The sequence below is a fragment of the Sprattus sprattus genome (assembly GCF_963457725.1).
Source record: "Sprattus sprattus genome assembly, chromosome: 2".
In the NCBI taxonomy this organism is placed as follows: domain Eukaryota; kingdom Metazoa; phylum Chordata; class Actinopteri; order Clupeiformes; family Clupeidae; genus Sprattus; species Sprattus sprattus.
Window position 1 is genome coordinate 14,059,811 of NC_137921.1, and position 15,904 is coordinate 14,075,714.

A 15,904-nucleotide genomic window follows, 5' to 3' on the forward strand; every position below is an offset into this window, starting at 1 on the left:
ATATATGTGGGAATATTTTACTCAATGATCATGTAGTATCTCAATGGCGCAATCTTGCACTTGTTTCACAGAGTGATACAACACTACTGTAGTCTAGTTTAAACTTCTACACCAGTTTCTATATTTAGGCCTTTCACTTAGTTTGTCACCAAGCCTCATTGTAGTGCCATTGTTTTCCACCGCATCTGTGTGCTTCGACGCGAACACGCCCTAGGTCCCTTAACCATTAGATGTGTTCATAAAATTATAACACTGCGGCATCTGCAAATCTTCACTGAGTAATAGAAGTAAAAGTATGCAGAACGGCTGACATATTCTAATCCTTATGTGTTTTAGATCAGATAACGTTGCAGCGCGGTGGGTGGGTGGAAGAATATCACATGACCCATCCAGCGTCTGTCAGTGTCCACTGTCCAGAGTAAAATGCATCGGTGAGAGGTATTGGGAAGAAGGTGGGTAGAAAATGACACATACTGTAGACATTATTTGTTAAAAGTGGGGCCAAATAATATTCTTTACCTTTATGATCGCCAATATTACGAAGGGAAGCTACATGTAAGGTGGAAAACCTACTGTTATTGTTTTGAGTCTATTGAAATTGGCTATCTTGCTAGCTAATAAGCTAACTTAGCGATAACTGACATCTTCCCTAGCAATGCTAGGGATTTATTTTCCCAAAACATTGCATATTGCTAGCATACTTCCCGCTGTGTAATCGAGGGTTGACATTTTTACCCGTTCGTTTGTATAGTCCATAATCCTTGGCAGTGTTGCACTTAAGTACGCGAGGTAACAATACGTTAGTGTGTTTTACAGTATATTACCTGACTGCACAGCCGTTGCCAATCTCAAATGAATGACTCAAACACCTGCACAATTGTAGCTAGTTAGCTACCTAGCATGCAACATGGCTAGCTGACTTCCCCGAGGATCTGGCAAAGATGTCGGCTACATTTAAAGATAGTCATTGCTGATTGTCGTGCATATTTTGACTATGTGCGTTATTCATTCGTTTCGTAGGTCTAGCTGCTCAATACTGTATCTTCCAGTCTCCCCAAAATGTTTCTTCTCAATGCAGGCTCAAATATCAAACATTAACACAGTACTATATTGATGAGCAGGAGGCAAACGTTTCTTTAATGTTTATTGCAGGCAGGCAGCAAACTAATACTTTGGAACTGATGGCGAATGGGTAGGATGGCAGGGATCTTATTCGCAGACACAGCGCACAGGGCAATGATACACAAAGACGCTAGTGTACAAGGAAACTGCAGCGAGGCATTGCACATAACACACAGCCTAAAAGGGCATAAATATACACTGACATTAACACAGGCAGGGAAACACAAGTACATTCTTAAATGGAACACTTTCTAAAAAAATTCAAATCCTAACATAACTCACTTCCACTACCAGGCTCCCACAGCATTATGGGAGAACTGTACACAAGTAAGAAACACAGTATGCATGAGGGAAATTTGCTATTACAGCGTATCATTTTCCGTAGGTGGCAGTTTTGATAAACAGCAATTTGTCAATATATGAGACAACTGATTTGTATATGAAATAAATAAACAAGATTTTCCTCTCTCTCTCCAGGTTTCTTGACGCCACATCTGCCTTAGGCTATCCTGCTACCTTGCGTGGAATGGCTGCAGTTTGGCAGCAGGTCTTGGCAGTCGACGCAAGGTAAGTCTGAGAAATTATATTTCCTCTGACTTTTAAGTATCATTTTCCATTCTCTACACTTACAAAGTTGCATTTTCTTGACTTGTTGCCTGGGTATAGGAGTTCATTTGGCTGCTGTTTTGAATGTGTGTGTTTTGTGTATGTGTCTTTGTGTTTTATTTTGACCTCTCCTGTGTGGTTTGTGCCACTGTCTCTGCAGGTACAATGCTTACCGCACGCCCACCTTCCCCCAGTTCCGCACGCAGTACATCCGCCGCCGCAGTCAGCTGCTGCGCGAGAACGCCAAGTGCGGCTTTGAGCCAGGGCTGCGCAAGCAGTACCTGCGCGTACGCAGCCAGCTGCTGGCCTTGCGATATGGGCCCCTGTCCGAGCAGAGCAGCTTCAAGGCTAGCAGCGTGCGCAGCTCCCGCACCACGCTGGACCGCATGGAGGTTAGGCCCACACAGAGAGAGAGAAAGTGACAAGAGAAACGGGAGTGATAAGGAGAGAGGGATGGTAGAAGTCCAAAAGACTGAAGAGAAAGGGCAGACATATGGTCAGACCATTATGAATAGCTGTAGCACAACTCTAAAAGAAGTGACGGTTTGGCCCACACACACACACACACACACACAGACAGAGAGAGACACACACACACAGAGAGACACAGAGAAGGAGAGAGGGACGCAGAGAGAGAGAGAGAGAGAGCATGATTAGGAAGAGGAGAGGGATGGCAGAATGAGAAGAGGTAAGGTAATATACAAAATAGAAAAGGAGAGAACGAAAAAGACTGGTGTTTGGGAAGAGCGGTTTTGATTGGCTACTGAAATCACTAAAACAAATAGAGGTTAGGGCCACAGAGGGAAAGAGAGAGAGCGAAGGCAAGGGTCTCAGCTTAACAGTCGTATAACTGGACATGAGACTCAGAAGATGCATACAGTGAGAGGGGTGGCAGAAGTGAAAGCAAAAACAGAGTACACTGCCCAAACCAGGTAGCTGGTGCAAAATACAGCCAAAGAAATATGGGGAGAAAGTAATTACAGGCGACAAAAAAGGTGAAATGTTGAAAAAGTTAAAATGGAGAAATGTGGAAAGGAAATTGAACTGTATAGTATAACAACTAGTTCTCAGGAGATACTAAACATCCATACAGAAAGTACAAGAGGAGACAGAGATACGGTTATAATGTCCAACAATGAAACGTTGAGACAGACTCAGTTTGTAAGAGGAAGAGGCGCGATCCATGTCTTTGGTGATATGAGATGCCAATCAGCCTCGTGTGAAAGCGAGAAGGTTCATTGTCATAAGTGCATGGGTGTGCAAGTAGTGCCTCTGTTGAGTGGCAGTTTTCATTTCTGCTGTTCATTACTGTATTATTTTAGTTGTGTAGATTTGCACTGCATGGCCTGGGATCGTGCTAGAGACCTTGGAAGTCTGAAATGAGGTTGTCATGAAGCATGCTGACTGTAGCTAAAGCAGTGTTCGTGCAGCACAGTGTCTCTGCTCACACCTCTCTCTCTCCCTCTCCTCCTCTCCCTCTCTCTCTTTCTCACCCCTAACCCTCCTCTCTTTCCCTCCCTCCCTCACCCTCACCATCTCTATCTCTCTATCTGTTACCCCTCTGTCTTTCTCTCTCTCTCTCTCTCTCCCTCTCTCTCACCATCTCTCTCTATCTCTATCTGTTATCCGTCTGTCTTTCTCTCTCTCTCCCCTCCTCTGTCTCTCACCATCTCTCTCTCTCTCTATCTGTTATCCCTCTGTCTTTCTCTCTCTCTCTCCCCTCCTCTGTCTCTCACCATCTCTCTCTCTCTATCTGTTATCCCTCTGTCTTTCTCTCCCTCCATTCCTCTCTCAGGACTTTGAGGAGGACCCCAGGGCACAGGGAGCTCGGGGCCACCGGCGGTCTGTGAGTCGAGGCTCCTACCAGCTGCAAGCCCAGATGAACCGCTCCGTCTACGACGAGAGGTAATGACTACACCAAAGCACCAGGGAGGAATGGGAACTGAGTGCTCTTGTCAAGAGAAGGTTACATTTGTTCAGTTAGCAGGCGCTTTTATCCAAGGCAATGTACGGTACAGATATACATCTTCATTAGTTACCCTGAGGCATCAGGGGAATTAAACTCATAATCTTGGGGTTATTAGCCCTTTGTACTACCAGTTGAGCCACAGAAACTCATCTTAATGGCTAAGATCAGTTGCCTTTAAAAGCCTCTAAAAACCTCTTAAAGGCTAATTTACTGATGTTTATTGTATTTTTCCATAGCAAGGGTCCTCAGTCCATTTCCTGAAGACCCCCAGCACAGAAAGTCCTCTATTTCATCCTGCTCTAAGCATACCTGATTGAAATGTAATTGTTAGGATCTTGATAAGCTAAAGCTAAGTCGGTGTAGCAAAATCACAAACACCACTGATGAGCTTAGTCAGGTATGCAGAGCCGTGCAGAAAAGAGGGACCTCGGGCGTAGGACCGATGACTCGTCATCTGGAGTTATTGTGCATTATGAATAGGATGAGATAGGATAGGATGTTTTTAATGTTTAACACTTTTTATTGGAGTTTTGTTTTGGGTAATCAATACGATTATTCAATTACACATCACAAATGTAATTATTATACCCCTTCCCAAAATAAGACCCACCCACCCACTCCCAGCCAGCCTAGGATAGGTTGTTTTTAATCATGTTTGATGGAAAATTCATTGTCTTATTTCATTCATACATACATAGTATAACACATATAAGTTACATCAAAGAACTAACTTACTGCCACAAATGTTGTTTTTTTTTAGACCATGTTTCAGTATCTGCTAATGAGTCGCTGCTGATCTGCTTTGATTTCAGGCCCCCTGGCAGCCTGGTGCCCACGTCAGTGGCCGAGGCCAGCCGCGCCATGGCAGGGGACACCACGCTGAGCGAGAACTACGCCTTCGCTGGCATGCACCACATCTTCGACCAGCACGTAGATTCAGCTGGTGAGTGAGCTGATCTGCCGGGGCCCAGAGGCAGCTGTGCCACACGCTGTAAATACAGTGTTGTTACCGAGGATGCAACAGCGGAACGTCAGTGGTGTCTGTCAAGCGCTCAGCTGAGACTGAGACTGTCGGTGGTGTCTGTCAGGCGCTCAGCTGAGACTGAGACTGTCAGTGGCTTCAAAGGCTACCTTGAAACGAGCCAGTGAAATGCTCAGCTGTAGTAGTTTTTTTAACAGAAACAGCTGCAATGCAGTGGATGACTCATGAGTTGCCATATAGCTGAAAACTCTCACAAAACAAAAAACAAAATGATTCAGAAAGAAGTAAATGCCAAAAAGGGCATATCAGAATTATACCAAAAGACATTGGGTAATGTAATAGTAGACTCATCCAATAGTAAGCTATTACTTGGAAAGTAGCAGTTGAATAGTCTGTATTTATGTATTTATATTTATGTTTGTATATTGTAGCACTAACTCTATAGCTTTTTGTAGTCTTATCTTTATCCTCTGGTCTCCCCTCTCTCTCTCCCTGCCTGTGGTCCGTGTGTGCCGCGTAGTTCCAAGACTGCAGTTTGCCAACGACGACAAGCATCTGCTGGCTTGCTGCTCCTTGGATGGGACCCTGTCAATCATGACACTGTCCCCATCTCCTCCGACCGTCAAGGTGACTCTTCGGGGCCACGCGGGGCCAGTTACCGACTTTGCCTGGTCGCTTAGCAACGACGTCATCGTGTCGACGTCTCAGGACGGCACGCTGCGTATCTGGAACACGGAGGACGGGCGCTGCATCCGGGAAGTGAGCGACCCAGACGCCAGCGAACTGCTCTGCTGCACCTTCCAGCCCATGAATAACAACCTCACTGTGGTGAGTCGGCCTGCTCCGCGTCACAACTCCAGACAGTAACTAATGCCCACTGCTCCTGGAGCCTCCTCTTACAATAGAGAGCAGTAGTACTACTACTACTATTACTACTACTACTACTATTACTATAATTTATACTGCTACTACCGCTACTACTACTGCTGCTGCTGCTGCTACTACTACTAGTATTACTACCACTACTACTTTTCATCATACTACTACTTTGGCTACTACTGCTACTGCTATTACTATCCCGCTGGGTCACAGCCTCAGAAATAAGGAGGCTAACACAAAGGGTATTCTTAGTAGGAGAAACCACCTGTTAAGTACAATAGGCCGCTCACAGAGAAGTGTGACACTACAATGTGTGGCTTTTATTTTCACCATAATAACTTGCATGATGCATCTCCTTGGCTCAATAAACAACGTGTGCACACGTTTTCAAATACCAAACCGGTCATTTTAGAAATATTTGAGGTCTGTGGGTGTATTCTGTTTGACTGTTTTGCATTTCAGTCGGTTCAGGCTGTTGGAGTGCACAGCTTTCTTCAGGTGAAATACTGTCTAACAATCATTTAACCTAAAAGGCTAACCATGACACCTGGAACCTGAAAGTGCACATACCCTACCTCCCTCCTCAAAGGGTGAACGTCTTAGCAGAAGTATTAACTCTGTCCAGCCCTTAGCCATCAAGCTTAAACCCAAAGCCTGACAGTCCACGAGTGGTGTGGATGGTTGAAACCAGAAGGACTATAGGGCTGAGTCAAATGATCACATGGGTGAAAAAACCTGTTCTGTGTCCATCCAACCAGTATGCCCCCTAGATTTCAAGCAAGGACTTTCATCCTAAAATTGCTCCAGTGAATCCCCTTTCCCTCTCTCTTTCCTCTCGCCAACTTGTGTCCTTCACCCTGGTGGTACCCATGGTATTTTAGATAAGATAAGTTGGTCAATGAGACAAAACTTTTTCCGCTCTCCTTTTTTCTCCCTGTCTGGGGCAAGACTTTGAATTTTGAAAAAACTAGGGTCCTTGAGTAACTCTGTGCCCCAGGTGCAACAGGCCCCACTCCCCAACAGTAGCTTTCCACTCATGTATTCACTGAGTAGTCCAAAGGCTGTGTGTTTGGTGTTTTTTATTCAGGGATTCACTCCGCTTGAGAGCTGGGTCCCCACTCGCAAATTGGGTTAAACATACATTTGTTGGAGTTTATCCATCTAAATTAAAAAAGGAGACTTCCACCACAAACCCATCCCCTCTTTTTATGTCTGTGTGCATGTCTGTGTGTGTGTGTGTGTGTGTGTGTGTGTGTGTGTGTGTGTGTGTGTGTGTGTGTGTGTGTGTAGGTGGGGAACAGTAAGCACCTGCTGCAGGTGGTGAACATCTCAACGGGGAAGAAGGTGAAAGGCGGCTCAAGTAAACTGACAGGAAGAGTCATGTCCCTCTCTTTCGACGCACCAGGAAGGATTTTGTGGGCCGGGGACGACAGAGGAAGCATATTCTCCTTCCTGTTTGACATGGCCACAGGTACGGTCTCATTATGATCATGCTTTGAGGAACCACACCAAGCTGTATATGATCGCAGCCATGGTTTTCTGTAATTACATAAAAACTTGTAAAATGTATTACAGTGTAAAACCTCACTAAAATGTGGCATTAGCCCCTCATTGGGATGTTTTGGTGTGTGTGTTTGTGCTTAGTGCTCCTGGAACAGACACACAAGTGTAAACCCATCATTTGTATTTGGAGGTGTGTATTTGACCCAGTCCTCTGGTTGTGTCTTCCCCAGGCAAACTGACCAAAGCGAAGCGTCTGGTGGTGACAGAGGGCAGTCCCATCGCCAGCATCTCGGCCCGCTCCTGGATCAGCCGTGAGGCCAGAGACCCCTCTCTGCTGGTCAATGCCTGTGTCAACAAGCTTCTCCTCTACAGGTCAGAAGGTTTTTCTTTTAGAGACGGAAGCAGCTGCTCGGAACTCGAGACTCTGTCGGGTCCCAGAACACAGAAACATTCTGCTTAGAACCTTGACTACTCTCAATAATCTTCCCAGGTTTTTTGTTGAAACAGTTGAAGAGATTGTTACCTTTTGTGTCATTGTCCCCTCTTCACTTCAGAATACCCCTTTAATCTTCTACATAATTAACTCTAATGGATCCAAAAATAGCTTTTAAGAGCCTCCAGAAATTCTCTGTGAGAATAAACTAAAGAAGTTAGAATTTTTTTTTTTTTCATGGGTATCACCGGAATGGATGTTAGAATCTGGAATTATATCTTAATCTGCTGTAACTGTTCCTTTACAGATGAACAGGTTCACAGAGTAAATTTATATTTAAATGTATACTGTAGTTGTGTTAAACTAAACTAATGCAAGTGTCAGTATGTTGAAAGATCTTGGACTAAATGATCTTGAGTGTTGGAAATATACAGCATCATCTTTTGTACCACCTCTGAGTGATAAACTCTGGTGAGTGAACTCTGAATGCAGATTGAATTGTGTGTACGTGTGTGTGGTACGTGTGTGTGTGTGTGTGTGTGTGTGTATACGTGTGTGTGTGTGTGTGTGTGTGTGTGTGTGTGTGTGTGTGTGTGTGTGTGTGTGTGTGTGTGTGTGTGTGTGTGTGTGTGTGTGTGTGTGTGTGTGTGTGTGTGTGTGTGTCTGTGTGTGTTTTCACCCTAACAGGGTGGTGGACAATGAAGGCACTCTGCAGCTGAAGAGGAGCTTCCCCATCCAGCATGGCTCCCAGCCCATCCACAGCATCTTCTGCCCCCTCATGTCCTTCAGGCAGGGGGCCTGCGTAGGTAGGATGCTGTTACCCATGATGCACTTGGCACTAGTACCCATGATCCACAGGACAAAATGTGGATAGATTTGATGGCATTGATATCAGAAGCGATAATAATTCAGAGCGACACATTTTTGGAATGCATTTTTGGAGCTAAACATTTGTTGGATGTAAAGACTCTTTATATTGTAGTTCATCCATATTGTGTGACGTTGCTCTGCTGAAGCGCTAAAGTCAGCAGTAGAGACACACAGGGTAGGGGCAGGGTTTAGACCAAAAAGAAAACTGTGCTGTCAGTCTCTCATTAGCAGATTCCTTTGATGAAAACTACAAACCCCAGTGTACTGCAGAAGGTTTGTGTGATTCTGAATCCCCAAAATAACCCATCACCAGATGCTTGTAGTCTACATGCTGGGTGGCATGAAATGACAGAGCTTAAATCAGGCTTGTCAAAAGCACCCATGCGTGTCATCAGCTCGCAGCATCCACTGTCTGACCCTGCCAAATGTTCAACCAAAGGCAGAACATTGTTATCTTGTTCTATTTTTAAGACTTTTTTTTTTTTTTTAAAGGCTCTAGTGGGGATTGTTTCTTGTTTTACGGGTCAGGAGAAGTGACCATTGATGAGTAAATGTAGGATTTGTTAAGAAACATTACAAATAGTTTCAAGCTAATGATAACTAGCTTTCAGAAGTATTGCCTTGACGTTGACCTTAACCCTTCTCTTCAACCAGTCACGGGGAGTGAGGATGGCTGTGTGTACTTCTTCGACGTGGAGCGCAACACCAAGGCCATCGTCAACAAGCTCCAGGGCCACAGCGGCCCCGTGCTGGACGTCAGCTTCAACTGCGACGAGTCTCTCCTCGCCTCCTCTGACGCCACCGGCATGGTCATCATCTGGAGGCGGGAGCAGAAGTAACCACGGCAACGCCATGCTTCCAAGCGTCAGCCACCACAGCTTGCGCCACTGGTCCGTCCGTTCCCATCATGTGCAATTACACCTTTACCTAAAAGACTCGCTTATCTCCTCGAGGCTCACAAGCCGTTAAAGAGAAACCGCCTTTGTCTGACAGAATAGGGTTTGGGGGGGGTTAATAATGAGAGGTGCATTGCTACCTGTATGTTTGTAAGTGCGTTATCACAGTTGCTTAGAAAATACTGACAGAGTGACTGACTCACGATGGCAGGAGGGTTCCTTACATATCCTTTATTTCAGCAGACTTATTTTGTCTGCTGTCAGTGTTGGTCTGAAAAGATGTTTGCACGACACTATGTGGCACTGCATTGCAGTACCTAATGCAATGTATAAAAAAAAACTACTATAGAAGAGATAGAAACATATCAAAATGGGACCTCTTGCATTATGTTTTCTCTTTTGTGTGTTTACTGTAAAAGTCATGCTGGCCTACACTACAAAACAGTCTGTTGTATTTATGACTTGCATTGTTGCGATATAATAAATGACATATATATATATATCAAACGATTGCTGGCTTCACTTTCAGCTGGTTTGTTGGGTTGCCTCGGAAGTGTGCTGCGAATGGAACCAGAACAGCGCCCCTGTCGGAAATATCAATTATAGCATTTTTTGTATGTAGCATTCCAAAGTCAATTCCTATTGGTTGCTTCAACCATCCCTCGAACCACTTCCTATCCAATGATTGACAGAGAATCTACTTTTTCGTTTTGGCGGTGGTAGGAACCATGGCGGAAAATTTGAAAGGTAAGACCACTCTTTCAAGTTAAAAAAAAGTGCGAAATAACAAACACCATAGCACCAAACTACTTATTATTTTATCAAAGGTGATACAAGGAGTAAATGGTGCCCGTATCGGACGTTGCAGTGACACGTGAAAGACTCAACAGCAAAAGCACCATCTTTTGATTGTTGTCATTCCTTAATACGTCTCTCTCGGTTAGCGCCAAGTTGTAACTTCTCTAGCTACATAGCTAGTTAGCCGTGGAGAATAGCTAACTAGATCCTCATGGAGAATCCACATAAATGTTGTACTCGTTATTAGTTTTACATCACACTGCGAATACAATTTCCCTTTGAAGTGATATTGGTGTTGAGCTGTAGCTAGCCAAGTGGCCTCTGTTGACGTTGTTGCTAACAGGAAAGCTACCCAACGTTTAGCTTGTTACAGTTAGCTTAACGTAAGCCGGTACCTATTGTTATCTTACTGGTGCAGACAGAAAATGTAATGAATAACGTTAACGTTATTTGGATTTAAGAAACGTTACCCAGCAAGGTTGATAAATCCTGTAATCGCATGGGACTGTTAGGTTAACAGTCACATCGATTATTTCTAACAGACAGGCTGAAACTAAAAACCTGTTTGAATATCTGGGTTTGTAATAAACTTTCCGTAGCTAGCTAGGGTAAGATAGCGTTGTAGCCAGTTTACCAGGAGAAACTTCAAGCATTCGGTGTGGTGGGGCCGTCCGACCTCTGTTTTGCTAGAAAGTCTGCTCCAGGGACCGTACTCTGACTAGGTCAGTTATAACTTATATGTGCCCTTTACCATGTACATACGCGCAGAGTCGCTGTTAAAACACTGCGTTGTCAGACTTCAAAAGTAAACTGTTTAATTGACATTTAACATGGTTGTCATTGGCATTTAGCTTTTCTAAAAATATTTACGTTAACATGAAGTTACATTAAACGTTAACGTTACTAAACACAATGTCATGCTATGTGTCATGTACGAAATACTCATTCCTCCTGGCTTCTCTGTATTTACCGTAGAGTGCAGAGTGCCCTGCAAGGCCACCACAGACGAGCTGGAGTCCCTCTGCCGTTCAGAGGGAGTGACGTGCAAGGAGCTCGGAGTTAGCAAAACCAATCTGACTGAATATGAAGTGGAGTATCTATGCAACTACAAAAGGGTAGTCCCAGCAGGGAAGCTTAAGGATGGAACGACTCCACCGCCACAGGTGAACTATTTTCTGTCATTTAACTATTTGCCATTGTTTGTCTAAATGGTGTGCTTGTTTGACTCTTTAAAAACAGTTGTCAAGTGTGAGACAATTATAGGTACAGCCAGAACCCCTTATCTTTACTTACTTAGTCATGTACCATATGCAGTTGCATTGGCGTAACATAGTTACGACGGGCCCAGGTGCAGGCTATTATGACCCTAGTCAGTGGCGTAAGGCAGTGGTTCCCAGAGAGAGAGCGCGAGAGAGCGCGAGAGCGACCGCGCGCAGAGGAATGTAAAGAAAGTTTTACTGAAACAAACACTGCAAAAATGCACTCGCCACTCTGCCTCTACAGCTGTGATGTTCTGGGGTATGTTGCCATGGTTAATGGCTGTGGTGTGTTGCCATGGTTAATCGCTGTGGTGCGTTCCACAGGAGCTGTATTTGGTGAAGTGGCGGGGTTTCCCTGAGTCCAAGAACACGTGGGAGCCACGCAAGAACCTGAAGTGCGTGGCGCTCCTGAGCCAGTTCTACGAGGACCTGATGCACGAGCTCCAACGACAGAGACGGCGCATCATTCCGCGCCGCCTGGACGCCGCCACCGCCTCCCACATGGTGCAGCGTGCCAAGCTGCGCAAGAGGCTACAGCGCTGGGAGTGCGAGCTCACCGCACTCAACCTGCAGCGAGGAGGCGGCCGCATCACCGTGACCAACCACGTGGACCTGGAGGGCCCGCCGCGCAGCTTCACCTACATCAACGACTACAAGGTGGGCGACGGCATCTCGCTGACGGAGGTGGCACTGGGCTGCGAGTGCACGGACTGCCACGGCGCGGCGGTGAACGGCTGCTGTGCCGGCGCCTCGCAGCACCGCTTCGCCTACAACGAGCAGGGCCAGGTGCGCCTGCGGCCCGGCATGCCCATCTACGAGTGCAACAAGCGCTGCCGCTGCGGGCCCGACTGCCTCAACCGCGTGGTGCAGCGCGGCATCCGCCACTCGCTCTGCATCTTCCGCACGGAAAATGGCCGCGGCTGGGGCGTACGCGCCATGGAACGCATACGCAAGAACAGCTTTGTCATGGAGTACGTGGGAGAGGTAGGTCAGGGCGTGGTATGAGGAAGGTTTGTTTCCTGTCCTTGCCTGTTGGGAGGGTTTGTTCTGTGGCAGATGGCTTCTTCATCGGATACTTTTTGCAATATAAGATAAGCAATAGTTTGGGCAGTTTAAGGAGTTCCCGTACAAAAAGAGCACAGGTAGCTTTAAAATGTCTTTCTTCTCCCCATGAAAAAAAATTCTGAAGGGGCTTTTGTAGAACTTACTGAGAAGATTTCTGCACTGGGCGGTGTCTTACACATCTGAGATGTGATTGGCTTATTGTCATAACTAGCTTTTAATTCGGTGATGGTCTATTCCAGATAATCACAACAGAGGAAGCTGAGAGGCGAGGTCAGATCTATGACAAAGAAGGAGCAACGTACCTGTTCGACCTGGACTATGTGGACGATGAGTATACTGTAGACGCAGCACACTACGGGAACATCTCCCACTTTGTCAACCACAGCGTAAGTGACATATATGCCTCTGGCGCACGTGTGTGTGTGTGTGTGTGTGTGTGTGTGTGTGTGTGTGTGTGTGTGTGTTTGCATGCTTGAAGTAAACTTTTCTATGATTTATGTAAATCACCCTGAAGAGTCAGGTACAATTTACAGTGTGCTACGAAACACTCACTGTGCCTAAAGTACTCAAAAGGGAATTGAACGGAAGCATAGTTGAGATGCAAATTAGTTGCAGGATCAAAGCAGAGTTTTAAGACCTGGCGTGGTAGCTTGGGATATTAGCATAGCATAGATAATGTTCATTGATGGGGTGCATAGGTCGGGTGAGGTGGATCAGCCAGCTCAGCTGTGGCTGCCAAAGGATCTGAGTCCAGTTGTTGTTTATTTAATTGCTTTACAGACCTCATTAACAACCTGTAAAGATATAATTAAGATATCCAAAATGAACCAGCTTGTATTATGGAGGAATCTACTGCACTACTGTAGCATATGCTCCTGAGATACACCTGCTCTTCACATGTTGCATTGACCTTTGACCTTTGTTATGTAAATGTACTTGTGAAGCCCTGCTGTCGATTACACTGCTTTTAAAAAAGCATATACATGCCACATGCATCCACTCAAAATCATCCCAGCACTAGTCAAGCACTACTTCTATGACGCATTTAGAATAATTTAGAATCAAGAATGATCACATTGATGGCACCACTATCTTTGTCAAACTTTTAAGGCAGTCAGAGCACTTAAAAACATCAGACTATTAGTATGTTTTACTGTTTGACATCTTTCAAGGTAAGAGATTTGATATCTGTAACTTTTAAAAGGGCAATCCCCTCATAGTGTGTGATTAACAGGCACTTGTGTGAATTCAAAGTGATTGATTGTTTTGAAAATGGTCTTTATTAATGAATGCCTCCTCCTCCAGTGTGATCCAAATCTCCAAGTATACAACGTTTTCATTGACAACTTGGACGAGAGACTGCCGAGGATAGCATTTTTCGCCACTCGCAGCATCAAAGCCGGGGAAGAGCTCACCTTCGACTACAAAATGCAGAGTAAGTCTTCTGGAACATTTTCTATGAAAATGTGTGTTTGTTCTTTTCTGATGGAACTGGGTTCACTAGACATGGGGACATTTATAGAAATCTCACGTCCAGTTCTGTGTTGAATTTCAGCATGACTAGTGTTGCTTTAACTTAAGTTGGTGAAGAAGCGTGCTAATGGTCCCTAGGAAGACTAGGTAGCACACAGACGTGCAGCTTATGGGCACTGTGGTGCAGTGGTTAATGCTCACGGCTTTGCGAGCAGTTGTCCTGGGTTTGATTCCCGATCCCTGCAGATTTTCTGTTTGTCGCTTTGGATAAAAGCATCTGCTAAATTCCAGGCCTTTACCTTGCGCTAATGGGAAAACAACTACTACGGAGGTCACGGGTTACACTACCGAGGTCACGAGTTAAATTACAGAGTAGCATAGATAAAATGCTAACTTGTGTTGTGCGTCACTTTGAGATATAAACAACTTGAGAATGAACAAATGTGTTTTAGTCGTTGATGAATTGTGTGTAATTGAGCCCTCTCCTTCTGTCCTTTCCCGCAGTCGATCCAATGGACGCGGAGAGCACAAAGATGGACTCTAATTTCAGTGTGACAGGGCTCCCAGGGTCCCCTAAGAAACGCATTCGCATGGAGTGCAAGTGTGGGGTGGACTCGTGCCGGAAATACCTCTTTTAGACGCATCATGCCAAAAACTATAACTGGAACTCAATGCCAAAACCATTAGCTTTGTGTGTGTTTGTGTGGAGAACGTGATTACACATCGAATGATTGTTTTTACCCCCAATGGCTTTGAGAGATACACATCATATCAGCATTTAAACCTAAATGTATTTTGTTTTTGTTTTCTGAGGAAAAATTGGATTGTCATGTATGTCTGGCCACGTCCATAATGCCCTCCGGCTAGTACATCTTTGGAACAAAAGAAGTTGTAGTTAAATTCTTTATGTTTATTGTTTTATGTTTTATTTTATTTTAATTCCCATTGAGGCCGTTGTGTAAATATGTACAGCACTTTTTTTAGATACAGATGGATTTGCTGTTATTTATGTCGTGCTCAGAGCCCCTTTCCCATTTTTGGCATGACACTCCAGTCATATCCGTTCAGTACTGTTCTTCTTTTCTTTCTTTTAAACGACAGCATTTCACACCTCATGTGATAACATTTTTATAAAATATTTTTATTTACATTTATTTTATCACTAATTAGAAGGGTCATTGTATAATGAGCTAAGGATGCTAATTTGCAGAGTTGTTAATCACTGGGATGTTTCTATTCTATTCTGTTTTATTTCTTGAAATGTGTTAACCAATTTTAATGTTTGATAGTTTTTTTTATTCAAGACCTTTAAAAAAAAAAAAAAAAAAATTGATGAAATATTTTTCTGCCAATAATAGCGGTACACTGCCTCATGCTGTAAGTTAAGGCCTTGCCAAAACATGATCTATCTGTGGTCACTACTCTCTTGTGTATGTGTGAAAAAACAACATGTGCTTAGAGGCTGTTGCGGTCTGAAGTTGTTACAGCTGAAAGTCAAATGTGTAATTGGCTGCCTTGTCCCGTTTAAAAATCATGTATTTTTTCTTGATGAAGTGGGAAAGCTTCAAGGTTAAAATGTACTGTGAAATAAAAGCTTACCCCAGAAATGCTATTTTATAAGATAGTTTATTAAAAGCATCTATATATTTTATAAAAAAGTTTAGCATGTGTTTTCTGAATCATAACAAATGGCTTTTTCCATCTGTTCACCAGTCACATTTTTCTGGATGATCTCAATCAAAGCAGTTTAATGCGAAATATGCCTTAAATCACCTGATGTCATATCCTACTGGGTCACGCAGTACCACTCTAGAACATTTCTATACTGGAAAAACAAGTAGCCAGAAAGCCCCCGTCACAGTCGGCTCCCACAGCCCTTAATGTCACTTCTGAAAGTAGGTTAGCTGGAAAGAGTGGGTGCTGAGTATAGAAAACAATACATTGCAAATTATATTAAAACAATACGGAGTTGACACAATTTGGTTGAAAACAGTGTCTTGCTCTTGCCTGGTGGTTACAGGGGAAGGTTTACTGTTCCTCTGCAGGACT

At 44.3% G+C, this 15,904-nt stretch overlaps 2 protein-coding genes across 3 annotated transcripts; both read left to right on the forward strand.

Moving 5' to 3' along the window:
* The first annotated feature begins 413 nt into the window (after nt 1–413).
* wdr13 (WD repeat domain 13) lies at nt 414–9,741 on the forward strand. 2 transcript variants are annotated; one of them, XM_080832057.1, is made up of 10 exons: nt 414–452; nt 1,600–1,689; nt 1,889–2,120; nt 3,524–3,633; nt 4,510–4,640; nt 5,200–5,507; nt 6,849–7,029; nt 7,292–7,433; nt 8,182–8,300; nt 9,019–9,741. In XM_080832057.1, the coding sequence occupies exons 2-10, from the start codon at nt 1,649–1,651 to the stop codon at nt 9,201–9,203; spliced, it is 1,449 nt and encodes a 482-aa protein (XP_080688183.1). In that variant the 5' UTR covers nt 414–452; nt 1,600–1,648; the 3' UTR covers nt 9,204–9,741. The 2 variants fall into 2 exon arrangements, with proteins under 2 accessions (XP_080688183.1, XP_080688182.1); XM_080832056.1 differs by lacking the exon at nt 414–452 and adding an exon at nt 1,178–1,192.
* Nucleotides 9,742–9,988: 247 nt separating this feature from the next.
* Nucleotides 9,989–14,956, forward strand: suv39h1b (SUV39H1 histone lysine methyltransferase b; the record flags this gene model as incomplete). Its single annotated transcript, XM_080833726.1, has 6 exons — nt 9,989–10,007; nt 11,034–11,221; nt 11,642–12,301; nt 12,622–12,768; nt 13,688–13,817; nt 14,360–14,956. The coding sequence occupies 6 exons, from the start codon at nt 9,989–9,991 to the stop codon at nt 14,491–14,493; spliced, it is 1,278 nt and encodes a 425-aa protein (XP_080689852.1). The 3' UTR covers nt 14,494–14,956.
* Between the last annotated feature and the right edge of the window lie 948 nt (nt 14,957–15,904).

Bases quoted from the DNA above. Each gene is read 5' to 3' on its own strand.
- wdr13 (XM_080832056.1), top strand. The intron at 5,508-6,848 runs GTGAGTCGGCCT...GTGTGTGTGTAG, and splicing joins TGAATAACAACCTCACTGTG to GTGGGGAACAGTAAGCACCT. The intron at 8,301-9,018 runs GTAGGATGCTGT...CTCTTCAACCAG, and splicing joins CAGGCAGGGGGCCTGCGTAG to TCACGGGGAGTGAGGATGGC.